General features: G+C 20.8%; 7 protein-coding genes across 7 annotated transcripts; 4 read left to right on the top strand and 3 right to left on the bottom strand.

Annotated features, from left to right (window-relative positions):
- Nucleotides 1–1,516: 1,516 nt before the first annotated feature.
- PBANKA_1440600 (VAC14 domain-containing protein, putative) lies at nt 1,517–5,653 on the top strand (the record flags this gene model as incomplete). Its single annotated transcript, XM_034567766.1, has 1 exon — nt 1,517–5,653. One exon carries the CDS (start codon nt 1,517–1,519, stop codon nt 5,651–5,653), a length of 4,137 nt encoding a protein of 1,378 aa, XP_034424230.1.
- Nucleotides 5,654–6,696: 1,043 nt separating this feature from the next.
- On the top strand, nt 6,697–9,630 carry PBANKA_1440500 (conserved Plasmodium protein, unknown function; the record flags this gene model as incomplete). Its single annotated transcript, XM_034567765.1, has 5 exons — nt 6,697–8,653; nt 8,744–8,872; nt 9,029–9,186; nt 9,347–9,401; nt 9,548–9,630. The coding sequence occupies 5 exons, from the start codon at nt 6,697–6,699 to the stop codon at nt 9,628–9,630; spliced, it is 2,382 nt and encodes a 793-aa protein (XP_034424229.1).
- A 364-nt stretch (nt 9,631–9,994) lies between these two features.
- On the bottom strand, nt 9,995–11,498 carry PBANKA_1440400 (small subunit rRNA processing factor, putative; the record flags this gene model as incomplete). Its single annotated transcript, XM_034567764.1, has 2 exons — nt 9,995–10,241; nt 10,465–11,498. The coding sequence occupies 2 exons, from the start codon at nt 11,496–11,498 to the stop codon at nt 9,995–9,997; spliced, it is 1,281 nt and encodes a 426-aa protein (XP_034424228.1).
- Nucleotides 11,499–12,166: 668 nt separating this feature from the next.
- On the top strand, nt 12,167–12,742 carry PBANKA_1440300 (rRNA-processing protein, putative; the record flags this gene model as incomplete). The annotated part of the gene is made up of 1 exon (XM_034567762.1): nt 12,167–12,742. One exon carries the CDS (start codon nt 12,167–12,169, stop codon nt 12,740–12,742), a length of 576 nt encoding a protein of 191 aa, XP_034424227.1.
- A 578-nt stretch (nt 12,743–13,320) lies between these two features.
- PBANKA_1440200 (conserved protein, unknown function) lies at nt 13,321–14,359 on the bottom strand (the record flags this gene model as incomplete). The annotated part of the gene is made up of 2 exons (XM_034567761.1): nt 13,321–13,567; nt 13,731–14,359. The coding sequence occupies 2 exons, from the start codon at nt 14,357–14,359 to the stop codon at nt 13,321–13,323; spliced, it is 876 nt and encodes a 291-aa protein (XP_034424226.1).
- A 1,473-nt stretch (nt 14,360–15,832) lies between these two features.
- On the top strand, nt 15,833–18,545 carry PBANKA_1440100 (conserved Plasmodium protein, unknown function; the record flags this gene model as incomplete). Its single annotated transcript, XM_034567760.1, has 2 exons — nt 15,833–18,316; nt 18,507–18,545. 2 exons carry the CDS (start codon nt 15,833–15,835, stop codon nt 18,543–18,545), a joined length of 2,523 nt encoding a protein of 840 aa, XP_034424225.1.
- Nucleotides 18,546–18,823: 278 nt separating this feature from the next.
- Nucleotides 18,824–24,015, bottom strand: PBANKA_1440000 (isoleucine--tRNA ligase, putative; the record flags this gene model as incomplete). Its single annotated transcript, XM_034567759.1, has 4 exons — nt 18,824–18,911; nt 18,996–22,507; nt 22,640–23,534; nt 23,753–24,015. The coding sequence occupies 4 exons, from the start codon at nt 24,013–24,015 to the stop codon at nt 18,824–18,826; spliced, it is 4,758 nt and encodes a 1,585-aa protein (XP_034424224.1).
- Nucleotides 24,016–24,026: the final 11 nt, after the last annotated feature.

Genomic DNA, 24,026 nt, shown 5'->3' with positions numbered 1-24,026 from the left:
AAGCAATATATATATATAGCGGATATGTGTATGTTATGAATATAATCTTATTTTTTTATATATTGTTAAAAAAATTAACGTTTTTTTGATATTTTTTATAGTTATCATTAAAAAATTATATTTTTTTTAGAAAAGTAGAAAATTATTATAAAAATTAAATATATAATATTATTTGAATGGACAAATCTTAAGCAATTGCTGTAATAAAAAAAAAAAAAATATATTAATGGTTTTGTGCTAAGGGCTTAATTTTCCTATTATTATACGCACATATAATAAATCTCAACTGTTTAAAAAAAAAAAAAACAACGATATATTAAATTTCAAAACTAATGTGCCCGTGCTATCATTTAGTTAGCCTTTTTTTTAATATTTCCATTTGTTTTCCTCGTTTACTTTAAAGTCATATTTTTTGTTATTCTTTTTTTGGTATAATATTGGTGAGTTTATTTATTTCTAATATAATGTTATTTGCATAAATTAGGAATAATCGAAAAAAATATATATTATTCATATTTATCAATCCAAAATATTTATTGATTTTATTTAAAAGTTATTTCCAGATGTTGCATAACAATTATGCTTAGCAATTTTGAAATAATTGTATAAAAAAAAAAAAATTATTTTGAATTTTTACTTTTTTATTTTGTTTAATGGGGAATTGAGAATATTCCAAATGTGCTCTTGAAATATATGTATTATTTATTTTTAATGAAATTATATTTATTTAAAAAAAAAACAACATTCTTATTTTTTAGCAATGAGAATAATATTTATATATAAATAAAATTATATTATAAAAATATATGGGCAAATTTGTCACTTCAATTTTTTCCATTTTAATTCATTTTTACTTTAGCATCAGTTTATTATATTGTATGTATATATCTGTTATAATTCTTTATAACGAATAGTATTATTTATTAACACAAGTAATATATCTATATATATATTTGTAAACAACCATATCATACTATTTTTTATTTTTATGTTCATATAAATGCTTTACTATGTAATGATACAGAACTTTTAACAACTTTTGAATTCCATACATTTTCAAGATATAATTATGTCTATCTTTAAATATTTTAGTTAAAAAATATATATCATAAATATTATGGATATATATATACATACACCATTCAGCCTACAGTGTGTTATGTAATAAATACAAATATTTTGGGGTATATACTTTTTATTATAAAAGAAAACTTTGCAATATTTTGATTAACCACGATTTTTTAAATAATGCTTATTTTTGAATGTAAACAAAATTGAGCAATAGTATTTATAATAATGAAAATCCGATTCTTTAACACATCAAGATTGTATATTTTCCAAACTTGTGCTTACTACGTATAGGCAGTTTGTGAAGTTAAAAAAAAAAAAAAAAATCATAAAATACCGACATAACGCTTAATCAGTGTTTCTAAAAATTACCCACATTGAGTGATAAGAAAAAAGTCGAGTTGCAATTGAGTTCATAATAATATTTTTTTGTAAAGACAAAAATAAAATGTTTCTGAATATAATTAAAGGATTAGAAAAAAATGATGATAAAGAAAATATAATAAACATAAATACACAGAAACTTTTAGGAGACAAAACATATGAAAAAAGAAAAAAAGGAGCACAAGAAATAGCAGAAGATATAAAATTATTATTATTAAAAGAGGAAGCTGAAGAACAAGAACAAATAAATATAATATTAAACCAAAATAATAATGAAGAAAATAATATAAATGAGTGTAAAAAAATATCCGAATCAGAAATAAATATAATATCTAAATTAAGCGAAAAAAATGATATAGATATAAACAATGAATATTATTTTACTGAATATAATGATAATTTAAAAACAAATGATATTGAAGAAAATAAAGAAAATGAAATAGGAAAAAATAAGGATCAAATTAAATCGCCAAACATACATAACGTTAAATGGAATAACCAAAATTCTAATAGTTTTGGAATTGTAAACAATGATATCACTAATGCAACTGATAAGGATTTTGAAAATAAAGAAAAGCCAAAAATTGCAAATCGTGATGAAACATCAATATATGTAGAAAATGAAGAAGAACAATCAAAATCTATACATGATAAAAAAGAAAGTACACATAAAGATTTAAATGAAGAAAATTATATTTTAGGAGCTGAAATAATTAAAAAATTATTATTAGATAAATGCAAAGAAAATTGTGATATAGATATAGAAATTGCAAAACCTAACGGAATAAATGATTATATAAAAAATAGTATAAAAGGAAATTATAATAATAAAGAAGAAAATGGAAATTATATTCAAAATGATGATAATGAAAATAAAAAAAAAAATAAAAAATCTTTGAATAGCATATTATATGAACATGAAATATATCTTGATCACCTGAACAAAAAATATCAAAATAAAAAAATTATGGAAATATTATATTTTTTGAATGAAAAATTTATTAAAAGTATTAACAGTTCAGAAAGGTGTGGGGGGTTAATTTCGCTAGCTTTTATTTCGATAAGTTTAGAAAATAAAATAAAATATTATTTTTCTGAAATATTAAAAATAATAATGTCGTGTGTAAATGATTCCGATTCAAAGGTTCGTTATTATGTGTGCGAAAGTTTATATAATCTTTGTAAAGTTTCAAAAAATATAGCTTTTAATAATATTGAAGAAATATTTAATTGCTTGTACAGAATATTTTCAGACACATGCCCTAATGTAAAAACTGGCGGGGCATTTTTAGACAATTTATTAAAAGATATGACTTGTTCATATAATAATATATTTAATGTATATAAAATTATTTACACATTAAAAGATAATATACATATAGAGAATACAAATGTTAGGCAATTAATTATTTCATGGTTATTTTTTTTACAAAACATACCAACTATAGATATATTTGAATATTTTCATTTTTTTATTCGAGATTTGTTTTTAATGTTATCAGATGAAAATAAAGATATTCAAAAACAAGCAAACCAATGTTTAGATCTTTATATGGATAAAATTGTAACATCAAATTATGAACAATGTAAAATGTTTTTTAAACATATAATTCCTATATTTTTAAAATTTTCAAGACATAAAAATCCAATTATTAAACATAAATGTTTATTATGGATTTATCATTTTATAAATATATTAAATATCCATTTTTATAATATATTTAAATCGTCAAAAAAAAATAGTTTTTTTATGATTGAAATATTAAAAAAAATTATTTGGTCAACTTCTGATGTTAGCTTTGATATACATTATACAGCTCGAAAATGTAATGAACTGTTAATAAAATTTTTAAAATTTTCAACTTTAGAATATTCATTATTAATAACAGAATTAGTATGTAACATAATTAAAACAAAAATTGAAAATACACCTTCACAATTTCAAAATCATAAACCATTATTACTACAATATAATGATCAAATGGATAAACAAAAATCTAATAACTCTAATCAATTAAATGCAAAATACATTTCTGATAAAAAAAAAAAAAATGAATATATAAATATATTAGAGAATAAAAATGAACAATTTTTTAATAATATTATTATTTCTGAAAAAACAAATATACAAAATAGTAGTAAACTTGCATATACATTATCAGACAATAAATTTATAAATAAATCATTTATTGCTGATAAAGAAGATACGAAATATGATTTGAATATAAATGAAAATGATGATATCCATTTAGTAAATGAATATAAATCACAAAATGATGAATTATTAAATCGTGTTAAAGATGAAGATATAAATGAAAAGGAAAGAAATTCGAATCTTATAAATAATAATAACAACAATTTCGAGGAAAGTATAGATAGAAACATCAATGCAAATTGTACAATTAATAACATAAATCTTAGCGTAAAAAACCAAAGTATAATTCAAACTAATAATTTAGAAAAAGATAATAGTGAAAAAAATAAACAAACAAATTCAAAAAGGAGAGATAGAAGTCAAAGTATGTGTTCTAGTATTATGAATGATAGTATAGACGAATCCAAATTTTATTGTATAAATATGCAAAATAAATGGAATTATAATGATGAAGAAAAAGTAGAAAATAGTAATACAGAATTATTAGAATGTGAAATAAAAAATTCATATATAAATAAAAAAAATGATAGTAATAATTTAGGAAATGATAAAAATAAACAATTAAATATAAATGATGAAAAAGATCAGAATTATAATTTAGGGTTTATGTATAATCATGAAAGGTTATTAAATGAACTTAAAGAAAAAAAAATAATATTGAAAGATAGTAAAAAAATGGAATCATATTATATAAATAAAATAATTAAAAAAAAAAAAAATAATAATAATAATGATAATCAAAGTATGAATGCTAGTGATAGCAGCAATAGTTATGATGATAATTTGTTTTATGATAATTTAGAAAAAAGAAATATATACCCAATTATAATGTGCTTACAATGGCTAGCTGAAATTTTAGTATATAAAAGCAAAGAAATAAAATCATATTATAATAAAATAATTGATTGTGTTTTTTTATGTTTAAAAAATGAAGATAATAAAGTTTTAGTATTAACACTTACAGTTATTTCAGCGATGTGTTCCACTGTTGAAAATAAATTCAATTTTTATGAAAACATAAGTAGAAATTTTATTAATTTGTTTAAACAAGATGAAAGTTTATTAATACGTAAAGGAAAAGAAATAATACAACATGTATCTCGTTGTTTGAATAATAAAAAGTTTTTTGGATATTTATGTTATTTTTTAATATATGAATCAGATTATATATTTGTTAATAAAATGGTTCAAGTATTAAATTGGATATTATTAACATCAAATGAAACAAAATATTTAAGAAATTCTTTATTATTTCAAAAAGATAATTATCCCTTATTTTCAATTATATTAATTGCTTGGCTTAATAATTCTTTATGTGCAATATCTTTTTTATTATGGTTACAAAAATATGAGTTAGCTTATTTTATTTGCTCTTATTTAACACTATTAGATATTAATTCCGATTTTTTTCATCAATTAGATAACTTTATTTTTTTATTTGAATCTCCAGTTTTTTCAAAACAAAGATTGCATCTAATATATCCAAAAAATTATCCATTTTTAATCAAATCATTGATGATTCTATCCTTAATGTTGCCTCTTAACACATCTAACAACATATTACAAAAAAGATTGCAAATTTCACAACTGTCTATGTTAACATACAATGAGCAAGTATCAACATTTTTCGATTCACATAATCATAATGCACATTATTACAATAGTAATAAAATAGAAAATCGATTTTCTTCTAATTCTGTTAAAAATACAAATAATGATATTGAAGAATCAAATAAAACAGAAAGCATCAAACCACATAATAATGAACAAAATAATTTCGAATTAAATGAATTGTTTAATTTGGAAAATGATGAAATAATAAAGGAAAATAGTATAATTGAAAAAACAGAGGCAGAAAAAATTAATGAAGAACAACAATGGAATAATAAGTACTCTCATTTGCTTAACAATATAAAAACTTATCTTTTAAATCAAGATAATACACCAAATAATAATATATTTGACGAAAATAAAGAACGAAATGAATTTATAAACATTTTTAAAGTCATATTGAAAAAACATAGTCTAGTAAAATATTACAAATAACTTCAATTTCCATATACCCTATCTTCAATTTCATTCTATTCACATTTTATCACAACTAAATTACGACCAGATTTCCCCGAGCCCATTTATCGTCTATACCATTCCCATATATATACAACCATTTGCATATTTTGCAAAATGGAAAAAAATGCATTTAAAAATTTCTTTCTGAATAAAATGGTTTATAAAAATTAACACTTTAAAATAGAGAGTAATATATTATAACCTTATTTTTATATAAATACTATGAAATATAGATCGCCCATTTATGTGTTATTTTTCTTATTTCTATAACATATGATATATATTGTTTGCTTCTTCTATTATTTTGTTTTGTTCGATTTTATTATTTTTTTTTTTGCAAACTCTGTATTTGTAAGTATATATTTCGTTTGTATACTAGTCATATACACATATAGACTATTTTATTTATGTAAAAAATTATTATATTTGCATATTTTATGAAAAGCAAAAAAATTTAATATATTAAATGCCAAAATAGAAAGTACACCTTATTCCTGTTATATTCGCATATTTCTAAAATTAAAGAAATGCATAACTCTACAATAATATATGGATATGCATACTAGCATTACAGCATTGTATATATTAACCATAAAATTTATTAAATAGAAATAATTTAGCATGCTGATTATTTTTTAAATGGTTTTCTTCCATTTTGGCGTTGAATTTTTTTTTTTAATTTAATTTTGGGCGCAACATAAACCCGTTTTAAACATATTTTAACAAAATTCACTTCGTTTTAATTTTATTTAATTATTGTTTTAAATTTTCCAAATCATTGATCTGCCGATTTCCTCTTTTATTTTTATTTTTATTTTCCTTCTTTATCAAGATATACTATATGATAGTAGTTATTAGTTAAATTGCAATAAGTGGTTGAAAATAAAAAAAAGTACATGCCAAGTTTTTTAGTGATTTTAAAAAGTTCGAATTAAAGTAAAAAAAAAATTAAGAGAAAAGAAGTCAACCCAAAAATAATATATAATAACCGAATAATAATAATAATAATAATAATAATAATGAAATATGATGATCATAATAGCGATTTAAATAACTCGAACTTTGGATCAAATGATAATGACTATTCTAGTGATTTGGAAAATTTGCCTGAATATGAAAGGGAACTGATATTGGCAAAAAGGCATGAAGAATATATGAAAAAAAAGCATAGAAAAATATTATTAAAAAAAATAAATATTGATAATAAAATAGAAAAAAATGAAAGTGATAATAAAAAAACAATACAAAAAAAAAGTAAAAAAAAATTTACAGAAGAATGTACGAAATATAATATAAACAACACACCTATTGAAAGTAACAAAACAAAAAGTGATGTTGCTGCTAAAGGAGTTAGAAATACAAAAAATGATAAAGAAGAAGCCGATTATTCTGATAATTATGATGATCCCGAAGTAAATATAAAAAGAAAAACAAAAAAAAACCAAACAAGTTCTTTGGTGTCTAATAAAGATAAAGAGAAAAAAAAATTAAGAAATCTTGAAAAGGAAGAAAAAAAAACAGATTCAAAAAATAAACATAAAAATTGGAATGATAAAAATTATAATACCTCTTCTTATGAAAACTCATCAATTTATTCAGATAAAAGTTATCGTAAAAAAAAAAGTAAAAAAGATAATAATACCCCTATTGTTTCTGAAAATAATAAGAAAAGATTAGCTCGAAATAAAAACTATAATATCAGTTCACAAGATGAAAATAAAAATGATAAATATATAGGGGATGAAAAAATAAAAAAATTAAAATTAGGAAAAAATTATACAATTAGTGAAAATAAAATAAAAAGTGATGACAAATATGGTGATAATAATAAAATAATAAATCATAAAGAAGAAGAGTTATTAAATAAAAAAAAAAAAAAAGGATGGGACACATCCGAGGAATTTATTACATTGTTTAATAAAAAGAGAGACGATCGGCCTCATGAATATATTTCATCAGGAAAAGGTATACAAATAAAAAGCGATACTAAATATTCAAATGATCAAGATAAAAGCATTTTTAATGATTTAAAAAAAAAAAAAAAAAATGAAATTTTCGAAAAAAGTGAAAGCCCTGTAAAAGACCCTGAAACGCCTGAACGGTTAATACAATTATATAAAGAAGAAAAAAAAATAAAGCTAGATATTTATAAATATATGACATATGAAATTATAAACTATTTTCAATTAAAAAAAACATTCCTTTTAGATATGAGTGAACATATAAATTTTCCTTATTATGTTATTGGGCATGTTGTAAAAATAGATGATTTACCTAAACTAATAAAGACATCAGATTATGCAAAAAATAAAAATTATAGTAATAATAATATAACTGGAATAGAGAAAAACAAAAATATATTTTTTTTAAAAAATGTAATTAAATGTGATAGTTATTTTTGTATAGATAGATATACTAATATTAAATTTGAGATATCTCATTTAGACAATCTAAAAAATGTAAACTTTTTTAAAAAAATAAAAAAATTAATGAATAAAAATAAAAAAATAGGAATTAATGAATTAGACAATATAGAAGATAATAATATTGATAGTACGTATATATGTGATATCAATAATATATCTGATGAAAAACTTACAATTGATGAATATAATCATTTAAAGTTATTTTCCATTAATACTGAAATACTAAAAAATTTTAATATATTTTTAAAGGAAAAAATAGAAGATTTAAAAAATTTCCATTATACTGAAAAACAAATTCAAGATTTAGTTGAAATGAAAAAACAAAAAAGTTTTTATGAAATTTTTCAAAATAACAAAACTATCGATGCTTTGCCTATATCTCGAATTGTTGTGCAAAGAGAAATATGTTCTATTTTGAGAGAAATCGATACATTAAATTATTCGAAAAAAAAAATAAATGATGTGTATATGATATCCAAGATAAACAGACAAATTGATGACTTAACCCAGAAGAAGGACATATTGCGACAGCAATTGGAAAAGACAAGAAGTAAATATTCTATTTTCAATAGTTTATATATTAAAACCCATTTGTAACCAATTCATGTACATATATACGCCCACATTTATTTATATGCAGATATTCTTACTTCAATGAAAAGCCAAGACAGCATTTCTTATGAAACGGAAAAAACTATTCCCCAAAAAAAATTTACAAAATCTTATTATAATTCAGGACTAACTGATGATTATTTCAAAAAAATCATAGGTATGAATTTATATTCATACTACATGCAAAATAATGTTATAAATTTTGTGCATTTCAACACACATATATCCATATAGTGTTGTATATGCGATTGAAGGGCTCATATATTATCCCTTTTACTAATATATATATTTTTTTTTTATTCACAAAAAATAGGAGATGAAAAAAAAAACATAGCAGATATGGCAAATCACATAAATGACGAAAAAAAAAATTTCAATAGTTATATAACAAATAAAATTTTTGATTTACCTATGGATTCACATAATAAAATTATGTATCATTTTTTACATGGTAGTTTACAAAGTAGCGAGGTAAAGATAAATTGTAAATACGTTTCTTTATATTTCTATAGCTATATATATTTATTTTGACCTATAGACTTATTAAAAATTTTTTTACATGAATGTGCATAAATTTTTGACCATATGCTAGCTAAATATTTTTTTCCAAAATAAAAATAATTTTTTTTAGGAATTATTCAATGATAGCTTAAAAATTCATGATGATGAATATGATCTTTTTGGGGGTAATGAAAAAATTAAAAAATTTTAAACAAATGTTAAGTTATTCGCACAAAAACATATAAACACAAATATATATATATGTGTGTCTGTATGTATATATTTATGAATTTATTTAATTATGCATTTTTTTTTATTAACACACTCTCAGTTAACATTGATAAGTACGTAACTAGTTTTGACATTTTGAAAAAAAACATGAACAAGCAAGAAGAAAATTGCAAAACAAATTAATGCTGGTAAAGCAAAAATAGTTAATACTCATCAGTAACAGGTGCCATACGAATAAGCATATATATATATATATATATATATATATATATTATACATTTGTGTAAAGCTAAAAAATGATATAATAGTATAGCAATAGCGCAATATAATAGTGTGACAATTCTATTATTACGTCATTGGGTTTTGGAATATATATTGGTTTACTTTTTTATTTCATTATTATATTTTTTTTATTTATAAATGTTTTTTTCCTGTATATTTTTATAAATGCTATTAATATCACTGGTTTCTACATATTTTGAAAAAGGATATACAAATTAATTTCATAAGTATATCATTGTAGGAATGGTGTGTTTTTTTTTATTTATTAATTTAAAAAGTGTGACAATTTTGAACAAATAGTTATAGGCGATAATTTCAAATCGGATAATTTAATATGATAATTAAAATTAATATTTTCTTCATTTCGATTTTTTGTTTTTTCCATGAAGTATGTTAAATTATAATTATTCGAAAGGGAAAGGAAGAAAGAATATTTCCCATTCGAAACTTTTAATTTATCTGCAAACTTTTTAGCATCTGTTGGAAACCCATCATTTGATATCCAAATGCACCTGAAAAAAGAAGAAGCATAATAAGTGTGTATAAAAAAGGTTGTTCATATATTTCGATAAAATACACTATTTTATTATTTTATTATATTGAGGCTGAAAACGAAATATAAGATTGAAAAACATAACTTTGATATTAGATACAAAAAATTTATAATAGAAAGCGATATATGTTTATTCCTTTATTTTCTTGCAATATTCGTTATTTTTTTATTTTTTGCCTTACGTTGACGATCCTATATAGTATTTAACTGAGTAAGGAAGAATTTTTAAGAGAGTGTTTTTATTTTCATCAGTAATAATATTGTTTTTCATTAAACTTAACATAACTTTTTTAAATATGAAAAAATTTCTAGGTACACGAAATAAAGGAGATACATAAATTAATAATCCATTTATTGTATGAATATATATTTGTATTTTTTTTTTTTTATTAATTATCGAATCTCTAAGACTTAATAATGTAAAAAATAAAATATCCAATCTGATATTATCAAGTTTATTTTTAATATTATATCTTGTTCGTTGTAAATTTTGTCTGTCTCTATAATTTCGAGTTATATCTATTAATTCATCAAGACTTTTTAATTTTTTTTCAAGAAAATCCATATGCTCATCAGCATTAATTATACTGCTTTTGTTTTTTATACTTGTTATAGCTAGTGGGCTAAATACGAGGAAAAAGTTATAAACTTTATTCTTCTCGTTTTCGTCATTTTTTTCGTCATTTTTTTCGTCATTTTTTTCGTCATTTTTTTCGTCATTTTTTTCGCCATTTTTTTCGTCATTTTTTTTAAGACTGGTTATATAATCAACATAGTTAACATTTTTTATATCTCCACTTTTGTTATTTAGACATTTTTCATTGTCCTTTGAATCTGAAGTAGTTGCATTATTATCTATTTTTATAGAATTTATATCGATATCTGATTCTTCATTATTTTTATAAATACCCATATCATATGAATCATTAATGTAAGTATAATTTTGGTTATTCGAATTTTCATTTTCATTGAAAGGTATAAATTTTTTTTTATCATAGCTATTTTTTAAATTGTTTTGATTTTTTTTACCCAAAGCAATATAATTACTGTTAGTTGTTTTTCGAAAATCGTTTTTTCTATCCTTTATATTATTTTTTTTACTTTTATTCATAAATTTGTTATCCCATTTTGGTTTACTTTTTTTATCCATATAATGGCTGTGTCTTTTCCCATCATTTCCTTTTTCTTTAAAATTATTTTGCACGTTTTCCACCATTTTTTAAGCTTATACTTTATATACTTATATATATATATTTATTTATACTCATTATTCTGATATATATATGTGTACCATTTCATATACATACATAAACTCATCAAATGATTTTATTTATATTTAAAAAGCTTTAGAAATAAAACCAATTAAATATTATGTACGTATTTTATATTTCAATATCATTTTTTTTCAGATAAAGAATATTAACTAATTTTAAAATCTATACATAAAAATTTATTAATGAAAGTAAACATTTATCAATTTCAAAAAAAAAAAAAAATATAATTCATTCTCTGATTATACTTTGCATAGATCAAGGAGTTGGTGAAAAATTATTAACTTCATTTGTAAAGTATTTCGCTAAATTTAACAAAAAAAATTGAGAAAAAATAAAAACAAGTTAACGCATTTAATAAAAGGCCCAAGTATATATAAATAATTTGTATCATAAAAACAATGTCGTTTCTATATTTTGCCATGATAAAAAATTGCCAACCAACAAATGAGAATAAGTTACATATATATAAATAATGTTTATTTCCTCAACAAATTGTAGCGTATTTATGAACAAAAATAAAAAAAAATAAAAAAAATAGCATACCAAAATATGTTACCATAAAACAGTTATCGTTTGTTTTCCTATTTTATTTGTACATTTTCAAAAAAAAATGAAAAAAAAAGTATTCTTAAATAAACATCACATTAAAAATAAAAACTTCCAAAGAAAGAAACAAAAGTATTTTACTGATAAAAAATTTTTGAGAAAATTTAAAAAAATTAAAGAATTAAATGAAACCAAAACTGAAATCGTTAAAACCGATCCAATAAAAAACTTCTTTTTCACCCCAATCACTGAAGGGGATATCAAAGAACAGGAACAAAATGAAAATAGTGAAAGGAATGCATATAGAAGAGTAAAAACATCTAATAAATTAGAAAGTTGTGATAATAAATCTGATGAAGAGGATGAAAATGATGAACGGAATATAAATTCCAAATATAATAACATAAAAAAAAAAGGAGGTAAAACAGATATTTATAGGAAAGAATTAAGTTTGATAGAACAAAATAAACAAGGGCAATTATCTAAAGAAGAAAAAGAAGCATTATTTTTAAAAAAAAAACAAGAAAAAGATGAAAAAAAAAAAATACGATTTCAAAAATTTAAAAGATTAAATCAAAAAACAAAAAAAGGTCAACCTGTTATGAAAAATTTAATTAAGCATTTAATAAAAAAAATTTAAAGAGAAGTTTAAACACTTACCATGTTTTATAAATATAAAATAATTATATGGGATGAGGTATATGCCAAACATATATCTTTTAAAAATATAATAACAAAATAAGGAGCGAAACGGATTAAGATAAAAAAGAAAACCACCTTTCGTCTAACACATATTTCTTTCGACGTATTTACAATTAATTTTTTTTTATGTTTTTTTGTTTTTGCTTTTGTTTTTTATTTCGCTTTTTCTTTTTAATTAACAACATTTTTCCACAATTGTTTGTACTATGTGCAAATATTTCATCACTATTAAATATTTAAGGAAATAAAATCGGACAAACATGTACATTGTCTTTATAACTTAGTGTAAATTAAAATTACCACCTCATAAAATATGGTGTAAAAATTATTTGTTTTATTAAAAAAATAGTATATTTATAAATAGTTTGTATTAATTAAAAATAACGACAAAAATTTAAAACATAACAAAAACATGTATTTATCGAAAAATTGAAGGTACATTAATTATGCAAAAAATAAAACAAAGAAAAAAATACATATTTCATTTGGCATATCCTGGTATGCATTTCATTAATATCAATGCCTATTTTTCTTATTTTTCCTATTTTGCTTATTTTTATTTATTTTTTTTTTTTGGGGATTTATTTTGGCGGCATCTTTATTTTTCCTTTGCTCAGCCATTTTTAAATCTCGTTCCCATTTAAGCATCTTCATTTTTTTTAGTTCCACATTTTTTTTTTTTAACATATTTTTTGTTGATATATCCTCCATCTTTATTACCCCACTTTCGCTAACATATAGAATGGGAACTAAAAATATTTTCCTAAAAAATGGGAAAAATAAAACATGTCAAATTAAAAGAAATAGCAAACTTCGAAATAAAACAAGGCTGAGCTCACCAGTCAAACCGATTTAATATGTACGCACATGTATAATATAATGTAGAAATGAGAAATGTAAAAATGTGTATGTGAATTATTTCTAACCTTAGATAAGCTCGTAGCGGCAAATTATTTGTGGCAATAAAAAATTTTTTTTCATTATTATTTTTTACTAAATCTATTATGCATTTCATAGAGTCAGACAAACCATCATCTTTTCCTTTTTCTTCATCTTTTTCGTTTTCCTCAATTTGATGGTCTTTATTTGGATCGAGAATCTTTACATTTTGATGGATATCCTTCGTTTTTGTAACTCCAATTTGATCATTATATAAGTTATCAAAGTTGTGAGTTGCTTGTATTTGATTTTCAAAAAAATAATTTGGAGAAAAAATATGATGATTTTCTTTTTTAATTTGTTTTATATATTCATTAAGATAATTCTTAATATTATTTTCATTATGATTACATTTATAGTGTGATATTTTTCTAATACCATATGCAGTTTCTTCATTATTTGTTTGTTTTGTATAATTTGATATACATTTTGTTGTCATAATTACTATTTGCCTGTTTATTAATTTGTTTAATTCATCTTTTAATGGAATTTTATGAATAATACAAATATTTAAAAATGTTTCATCAATAATTATTTTAAGAGGTTCGGATGCTTGTAAAAGAGAGCAACATGTTATTAATTTTTTTTTGAATTCCTTTTTTTTGTCAATTTTCATTTTTGGTTTTTTTTTCTCAAAACACTATTTTACTATATAATCAGAACTGCTTATCCCTTTGGGATTTTGTTTCTTATAAGTTATGAATATACTAAATCAGATACAGATTTTATATTGTTTGATTTGATCATATCTTTGGCTGCCTGTTTAACAATTTCTTCGTTATCTTGGTCAATTAATACATAATAACAAATAGTACTTTTTTTTTTTTTTTTTTAAGCCAATATAATTTATCAAAAAAATAAACTACAACTAAAGGCTTCTCAAAAATGAATCACTGTTCTTCTCAAAAATAAACATATTTATTCTTATATATTATGTCACAATATAATATATATTTTTTTTTAATTATATAACTCATAAATTATAATTAAGAAAAAAAGCATATCATAAAACATACGATTTTAGAAACATTATAGATATATTTTTTTTAATTTTAACATTCCTTAGTGGATGAACAAAATGTTAATTTACGACACTTTCCCAGAAAAGAACATAATGATATGATCACAAGTATGTATATTTTCAATTATATTTGCTATTTTGTTATTTTGGATATTTACTCTTAATGAATTTCCTGCTATTTTCATTTCCAATTATTTTGTGGCACAAAAAAAAACCAAATGGTACATGTATATGTATAGAATAATGATGAGAATTTATAAAAGTTTTGAAAAGAAATAGCAAACTTTAATAAGCTTCATTTAAAGATTTATTTCCTTATTAATATGTAAACAAATTGATATATGAAGAATACATATATATTTTTTTTTTTTTTTTTTGTAAATTGTCTTTTCTTGCCCAGTAATAAACAAATGAACACGGTTTTCAGTATATGCATATAAATAAAAGAGGAAAGAAATACTTTCAAAAATAGAGTAATAAAAAATACTATCAATTATGTCTCAAATAAATATGTTAATAATAATAATAATATATACATACATTTTTATATTTATATATTCTGAAAAAAATATACAAAATACGACACATAATAAATATACTTAAAATAGTGCTACAACATTATATATGGTATATAATTTTTTTTTCATTAAATTGATCAAGTATTTTTTATTTCATATTATTCTACACAAAATATTTTATCTTTGTTTAGAAACAAATTAAAATTATATATTTTTATTTTCTTTCTTTTGTTTTTATTTTCTTCAATTTTTTTCGGTAAAATATAATTTAAAAAATGATCATTTTATTAATTATATAAGAAAAAAAAAAGTACAGTATTTTATTTAAAACGTGGCATTCCCCCCATTTGATTTAATAGTAAATAGTTATATGAAGAATATTATTTTTATATATACTAATTCGTTTGCGAGTTTAAATAGTTTTATTTTAATTTTTTAAGCAAAGCATAACATATATATGTATATGTAATACAGAAAAATAAAGGAAAGTAATAATACAAAAATTTACAAGGCATTAAAATTAAAAGAGGAAAAAAAAAAAATATAAAATATGAATCAAAATAATAATAATTTGGAAAATGAAAATTATTCTAACAAAGTTACAAATACTGATGCCCCAAACTTAGAAAGTAAAGAAACTGAAGATAAACAATTTTCACAAAATAATGAAACGAACATTGGGTTCGATAATATAAAATCAAATTTATGTATGAATACACAAACATTTTATGAAAATCAAATAGTAACTTCGTTGGCTAATCAAAATGATGTACAATGTGCCGAAAATAACAAAAACAATAGCATGAGCATAAACGTAAATACAAATGTTGGGTATAGTAATAATTCGTATCAATCAGGGAAAGAAATAACTTTTTATATTAACTCTGAAATGCAAAATGATGAAAATAAAAATGGGGGTCAAGAAGGCTGTATTGAAAAGCTTCCAAAAAATGATGGAATAAATAATGATAAGATTGATGTTGAAAAAAATAAAAAATCGATAAATCGAGAAAAAGAAAAAATATTAATGAGGCATACAAATACTGTTTTAAGAAATATTGTTACAAAAAAATCGGCTAATATAAAAAATAGTGTTCATAATATTTTTTTTTCAAACATTAGTTCTATGACATTTGACCCATGTATTGAATTTGCTAATAAGTCAAAAGGTGATAATAATAAAAGAAATATAAATTCAGATAACAAATTAAATTTTGTAAATGATTTCACAAAAGATGATGTGGATAATAAAAATAGCAATACAACAAAAGATGAACTAAATTATATATATCAAATTTTAAATTTAGGATTTATTACATCAGAAAAAGATGAAAATGTAGAAATAACTGAAAAAGGAAAAGAAATAAAACGAATATACAATGAAATTGTTAATCTATATAAACAGAAATGTGAAAATGAAGCACTAACATTAGAAGAATGCTTATTAAATATCCAATCAAATAAAACTTTAATTGAACTTTTATTTTATATTTTGAAAAATCATAAAATAATAAATAATAAATATACTCAACAATGTTATCATATTCAAAATGATAAAATAAATCCAAATATGTTAAATTATGAAACAGTTACAAATATCCATAAAGAATGGAGAAATACTAATGATGTAAATAGTAATACACAAAGTTATAATTTTTTAAATATAAATGATAATAATAATAATAATAATAATAATAATAATAATAATAATAATAATAATAATAATAATAATAATAATAATAATGATGATGGAAACACACAATGTTTCAATGAATATTCTTCCTTAAATAATATATATAATCAAACATCGACAAAAATTAATTCTGATCAAAATAACAATTTTCCATTTTTTGGAAATACTACTAATGTCAATAAAACTTTTTCTAATAAAGTATATAATAATTATGATGAAAAAGAAAATATTACAAGTCAAGGAAGCTCAAATGATGTATATAAATGTGTTAGTTGTGAACAAATATGTATGCATGCATATTATATATTAAAACCAAATAATATAAAAAATATATCTTATAGTATTTTAGATAAATGTATATGGTGTAATAATTGTTATAATTCTTCTAAATATCCAAATATTTTAAATAGCTCTAATTTTGTTAAAGTTAATGTCCCATATACATTTTCTGAAACACAATGGAGTGTTTATGAAATTGAAAAATTAATTGATGGTGTTTGTAAATATAAAAATAATTGGGAACAAATTAGTAAATATGTTAAAACTAAAACACCATATGATTGTATATATAAGTTTATTTCTATGCCATTATCAAATCCTTATTTTGATATAGATAATGCGCTTAATATTAACAATATATCTTTTCAATCTTATAAACAAAATAATACGCTTCTTTCCCTCCTTTCATTTATATGTAATTATATTAGTCCATATATTGGGGCTTATGCTGCTAAAAAAATTGTTGATATTATTTTGAAAAAGCAAAAAGATTATCAAATAAGTAAAACTAATAATACAGAAAACCGCGAAAAGAATGAAAATATTTGTACACCAACATTACAAGAAGGAGTTAAACTGGAACAAACAGAAGATCAGAATATATTAACTTTTTCGATTGATAAAACTCAAAACGATCATGAAAATCGTGAAATTCAAAATGGAGATAACCAAAAGTGTAGCGACCCTGAACAAAATGGCATATCAAATGTCGTTGCACACAAACACGAACAGGAGGAAAGCGATTTAAAAAATAAGCAAACTAATGAAATAATGGGTGACGAAAATGTTAACATGAATAATAATAATAATGGGAATGATAATAATGGTCCAAAAGATATTCACCCATCTACATATATTTTAAAAGAAAAAGACATGCAAGAAATTCATGATACTATTATTAACGCTTCAAAAAAAAGAGCTAAACAGCTAGCTGATCTGGAAAAACATAATATTAAAAAATTATTAAAAGAATTAGCCATTATAAATACTAAAAAAGTTAAATTAAAGTTGAAACAATATCAATATATTCAAAATTATTTTGAAATACAAAATCAGTTGATGGTAAAAAATTCACGAAATATAAAAATATAAAAATATAAAATTTATAAATATTGTCTAATCTTTGTAAGAATGCTTAACATTTTCACATAAGCAGTTATGTGTATGCATATTACATATTTTATATATACTTGTAAATAATATCAATTTGATATAACTTTAATTTTATTTTTTAATTTCTTCCCCCTTTTAGGAAAAAAAATTATCCCACATAGAAAATAAGGACACATGAGTATAAATTGACATTTTTTTTTATTATATATTAAAACAATTTTAAAAGCTATTATATGCAATTTTCTTTATTACTGTTGCTTTTCATTTTTTGTATTTTTTAATAATATATTATATGCATACATGTATTGTTTGTGGATACATATCATGTTTAAAATAATATTCCGCCTTGGTAAGTTGTTTTAATTAGCACCTTTTACTACTATATATAATTTATCACTTTTGAAAATATAAAAATGCAGTTAATATTTTAAAGAATTAAAGCATTTATAACTAAAATTATAAATATGTTTTTATGATATTCAAGCATCTTGGGCAAAAAAAACTCTCCTTAAAGAAACTCACCGTCTCACCATACATCCAGCACCTGTGTAAAAAAAAAAAACATAAATAATATGAACAAGCAATAAAAAATTAAGATAAAGGTAAACACGTTAAAATTGTTAAATACCTGGAGCATCGTTGTGATTCCGATTTCTTTATTCCTATGCTTAAGTTTGCATATTTAGTGTGTTCATCAAAATTTAATATGTTTTCAAAATCGTTTTTTTGGTCATTTTTCTGAAAAAATTCGTCAGAAATATTGTTTTCGTTCGTATTACTGTTCATAATATTAGTAAGGAGGGGAATTTTATAGGTTTTATAATTTTCGTCCATTTTTTGAACATCGGATAAATCATTACATAGAATAATATTTGATACATTGAATACAAATCGAAGATCATCATAATTATTAAAATTGTCTAGTGGACTCACATTTTTCAAAAATTTTTTTAGTAAGTTAAGAATCTCATCGTTATCACAATAAATATAAACAATGGCTAGTAATGAATTTGAGAAATATGAATTTAGCTGTTTATGAATATAGTATTTTATTAAGAATAAGATATCTAAGCTAACTTGTTTATAATTTTTTATTTTTGGAAATGGGAGTAAAAAAATCGATTTTACTTTTCCATTTATCTTTTTTAATTTGTTTAAATTACTATTTTTCAAATTTCGAAAACTTTGATATAAATCTTCACACAAATGTGGTGTTATAGGCGCTAATATTCTTAACAAGTCAATAATAATTTTATAGAAAACCTTTTGGCAATTTCTTCGATTTATAGAATTTCTCTCATGTATATATAACCTATCTTTACTATAATCAATATATATTGCTATATCTTTATGTATAAAGTTTAATATATATTTAATAAGTAGCTGTAATTGAAAATTTTTATAACTGTTTAAACAATTTTTAATTAAGCAATCTTTTTTATATAATATATATTTATCCATAATTTGAAGCTTATTATATTCTATTTTTTTTTCTGTAAAATTTAAATCATATATATTGTTTAATAAAAATTTAAGGGTGTTATATATTTTTAAATATATATGTTTGTTAATATTTTCTAGTATATCATAACTAATAGAAATGTTTCTATCTAAAAAATTATAGCAACAGACCCATAGCCTTACAATATCAGCATTGAACTTTTTGTTGTTCTTGATATTTTTTGTGAAATCATCAAATTGATTTTTAAGATTTTTCATTTCTTTACGCGAGTTAGTATTACTTTTGTCTTTATCATTATTTTCGTTTATATTCAGTGTCGAATTTGTTTGGTTATTTGTTTGGCCGTTTTTTGGGTCATTTGTTTGGTCGTTTTTTTCAAAATAGCCTTTTCTATAATCCCATGGTTTATCAACTAGTATACCGGTTTGGCAATTGTTGGTAACACAGTCATTGGTATTTCGAACAATAGCAGAATGGCTAGTTGTTTTATTTTGATAATTTTCCATTGGCATATGTTCATGCACATTTTTCGTCATTTTTTGAGGCTGATTATTAATACCTATAAATATATCATGTGGAGAAATAATATTATTTAAACTTTTGCTCATTTTAACATTATTATAATCTACAACATAATTATGAACTATAACATTTTTTATAGGCAAATATTTTTTAAAAGATGAAAAATTTGTATTTTTCCCATTTATATAATTTAAAATAAAATAAATAAAAAAAAAAGATTGAAACCATCCCCTTATTTGATCTATTCCTTCACAACATAGGAATATTGATAAATCGTTTTTGTATATCTCTTTTTTTTTCTTACTATTTAAAAAAATAGTATCATCAACTTTTTTTATTTTAAAATAATTACTTTTATTTTTTATTTCTTTTATTATATTTTTATAATTTTTTTGTGGATCAAATATTTTTTTTTTTTCGATAATATTTTTAAGTAAGCTTATTTCATTTAAAATAATATTTTTATCATGATTGATATTTCTATTTTCTGTAATTTCCTTATATATGTCATATATATAAAATGATTGTGTATTGGGCTTGATATTCAAATATTTATGATTAGTATACCAATGTGATATAGATTTCTTTTTTTTTTGTATGAATTTATTACTATAAATATTGGTATTATAATTATTTTTAAAAGTTGATAAAATTTTCTTCAAATATATATTATATAAGACATGCTTACATATATACAAAACATAGAGATACGAAATTGATGAATCAAACCATACATCCATGATATGATTTTTAAAACTTAATTTGTTATTATCATTTAATTTAATATCTTTTAAGGGAATATTTAATCCCCAATATTTTTGTCTACTTATACACCATTCATTTCGATCTTTTATTGTATTTATTAGGTAATTTTTATTATTATTATTTAAAAAATTAATGTTTTTTATATTTTTAAAAAAATATTTATTATTTTTTATTTTTTCAATATCTATATAAATTTGTAATAATGATTTTACCTGAACAGTTGTGTGTGAACGCCAATCAAATGGATATGAATGCTCATATGGAAAATAAAAAAAAACATTTTCATAAAAGGCATAAAAAAATAATAAATGTGAATTATTTTGATTTATGTTAATTTTGCTATATTTTTGTTGATTCAATTTACAATCGTAATTATTATTTTTCAAAAATTTTAATATTAATGATTGATTTGATTCATTTTCATATTGTTTTATCAAATTAATATTTTTTCTACATTTTTCAATTATTATTTTATTATATTTTTCTTTCAAATCATCATTTTCGTCAATAACATTCTGATTGCTAATATCAAATAAAAAATCTTCACTTTTTTCTTTTTCAACTTTATTTATTTTGTTTGTCTTTTCCTTATTTTTTGATTTTTCTAAATTATTATTTATATTTCCATAATATGATTTATTTAAATATATTTTTTTAAGTTTATTATTTTTATAATACAAGTTATAATCGATAAACCCATGTGATGGGGCAATATGAACAATCCCTGATCCAAAATGTTCATTTATTTGATTTTCATTAATTAATAAAAATTTATTTTTTTGATTATTAATAAAATTATAGTATGTAGAGTCATTAAAACATTTTCCTTGTATTGTAGCAATAGTTTTAAATTGAATAATTTTATTTTTTTTACAATAAAATTTTTTAAAATTTTCATAAAACATATCAAAAGATTTATCACATATAAGAAAATATACATTTTCTGAATTTTCATATATTCCTTTTACTATTCTATATAAATATTTATCATGTATTAACAAAGCTTTGTTATTAAATATTGTATATATTTGTGTTGTGAAAACTAAAATCTTTATATTTGATATCAAATTATTTATTATTTTGTTTACTATTGTGCTAATGTAGTTGTTATTCGAAAAATAATTTCCTTGTATGTAATCTGTAATCATTTCATAATTGTATTGACAAAATTCTATTTCTTCATTGCTTAATTGGATAACTTCATTTATTAATTTGTTTTTTTTAATTTGGTTTAAAACTGCTAACAAATAGTTATTTCCTATTTTATTAAAATTATAAAAAAAGTAAAAGGAATTGCAAATACGGTTTTTATATATTATTTCACTATCTGAAAGTACAGTTTTTGTTTCATAACTATGGTATATGGGTCGATTGCTAATGTATACATATTTCTGAAAAAAAAAAAAAAATGGATAAAGATATATCAAAAATAATGGAAAAAATTATAGAAATGATTTAATAATTGACAAGAATGGATAAAATTAGTTTTCATGTGCACAGTAGACATGCTCAGTTAGGGTTACCTTTTTCAGAAGTTTTTCAAAAACACTTCTCTGAATTTGTTCATAAAATTTATAAAATGTAATATAAGAATAGTTCCAATAGCCCCATATTCCATAAGAAATTAAGGAAATAAATTGTTTATTTATAAAATAAGAAGAATATAATTTACATAATGTTTTAAAGCTGTCTATCTTCTTTTTCATTACAGCATCTTCACTTTGACTGTTCATAGATCTACATGTTTGAAACAATTGGCCATGAAATAAATTATCAATTTCCTTCTTTTTTGCAAACGTTCGTATTTTACTAAATATATGACTAGGGGGATTAGTGTAAATGCTTGGGAATCCGATTTTATTAAATGGATAATCATTTAAATTAATATCTTGTATATTGTTTATTTTTAACAACTTCATAACATTATATTCAATAGGTAAACCATGGGTATCAAAGCCATGAATTAATAATACAAAAAAATTTTTTAACAAAAAAAATTTTAAATATATATCTTTTATTATTTTATTTAATATATGTCCAATGTGAATGTCATTATTCGCATATGGTGGACCATCATGTATAATTTTAATTTTTTTAATTAATTTATTAAATAATTTGGATAATATTTTTTTTTTTTTTGAATATGACTTTGATTTTATATACTCATTAATATTTTTTATTTCATTATTTTGGAGATATTTCATAAGATTATTTTTTGACAAATTTTCTTTTTCAAATTTTGTCTTTTTTTTTGTTTCATTTTTCATTTCATATGTTAAACTATTTTGTGGGAAATCCCTTATTGTCTTCCCCTTTGAATTATTCTTTTTTTTACTATATATACATTTTTTTATATTTAAAAAATTTCTTTTTTCATATATATTGTTTTTATTCCACAATTCTTGTATTAATATTTGCCTAAAAGGAAAATATATCAAAAAAAATTAAATTGAAAAAAATAACATTTCTAAATATATGTTCTACACATGAGTCAAACTAATATAACACCCCACATTTTTGTGATGATAAAATAGAGGTTTTATTTAAAATGTAGTATAAATAAAAACACATCAAAAAATGTATAAACAAAATGTGTGCATTATTTATCAGAGATATAATATTTCCTTATTCCATACTTGTCGAAACTGTTATATATAGTTGGCAAAAATTTACTAGGTAAATTAATAGATTCCTTTATTACATCTTTAATAGTTTTTTTATGTTCATTTAATCTGATTTTAAATTTGTGTGTATTTTTAATAGGGTTTATAAAATTTGACGATTTAAGATTTTTTAAAGGAAATAAAAAATTATTATTTTTATATAAAGATACACATTTTGAAAATTTTATATAAATTAACAAAAATATGAATGCTATAAAAAATAGGCATTTAATCATTGTATTTATTT

Source organism: Plasmodium berghei (genome assembly GCF_900002375.2).
Source record: "Plasmodium berghei ANKA genome assembly, chromosome: 14".
In the NCBI taxonomy this organism is placed as follows: domain Eukaryota; phylum Apicomplexa; class Aconoidasida; order Haemosporida; family Plasmodiidae; genus Plasmodium; species Plasmodium berghei.
The sequence above is the reverse complement of the archived record's forward strand: the minus strand, read 5'-3'. Positions and strand labels throughout refer to the sequence as shown.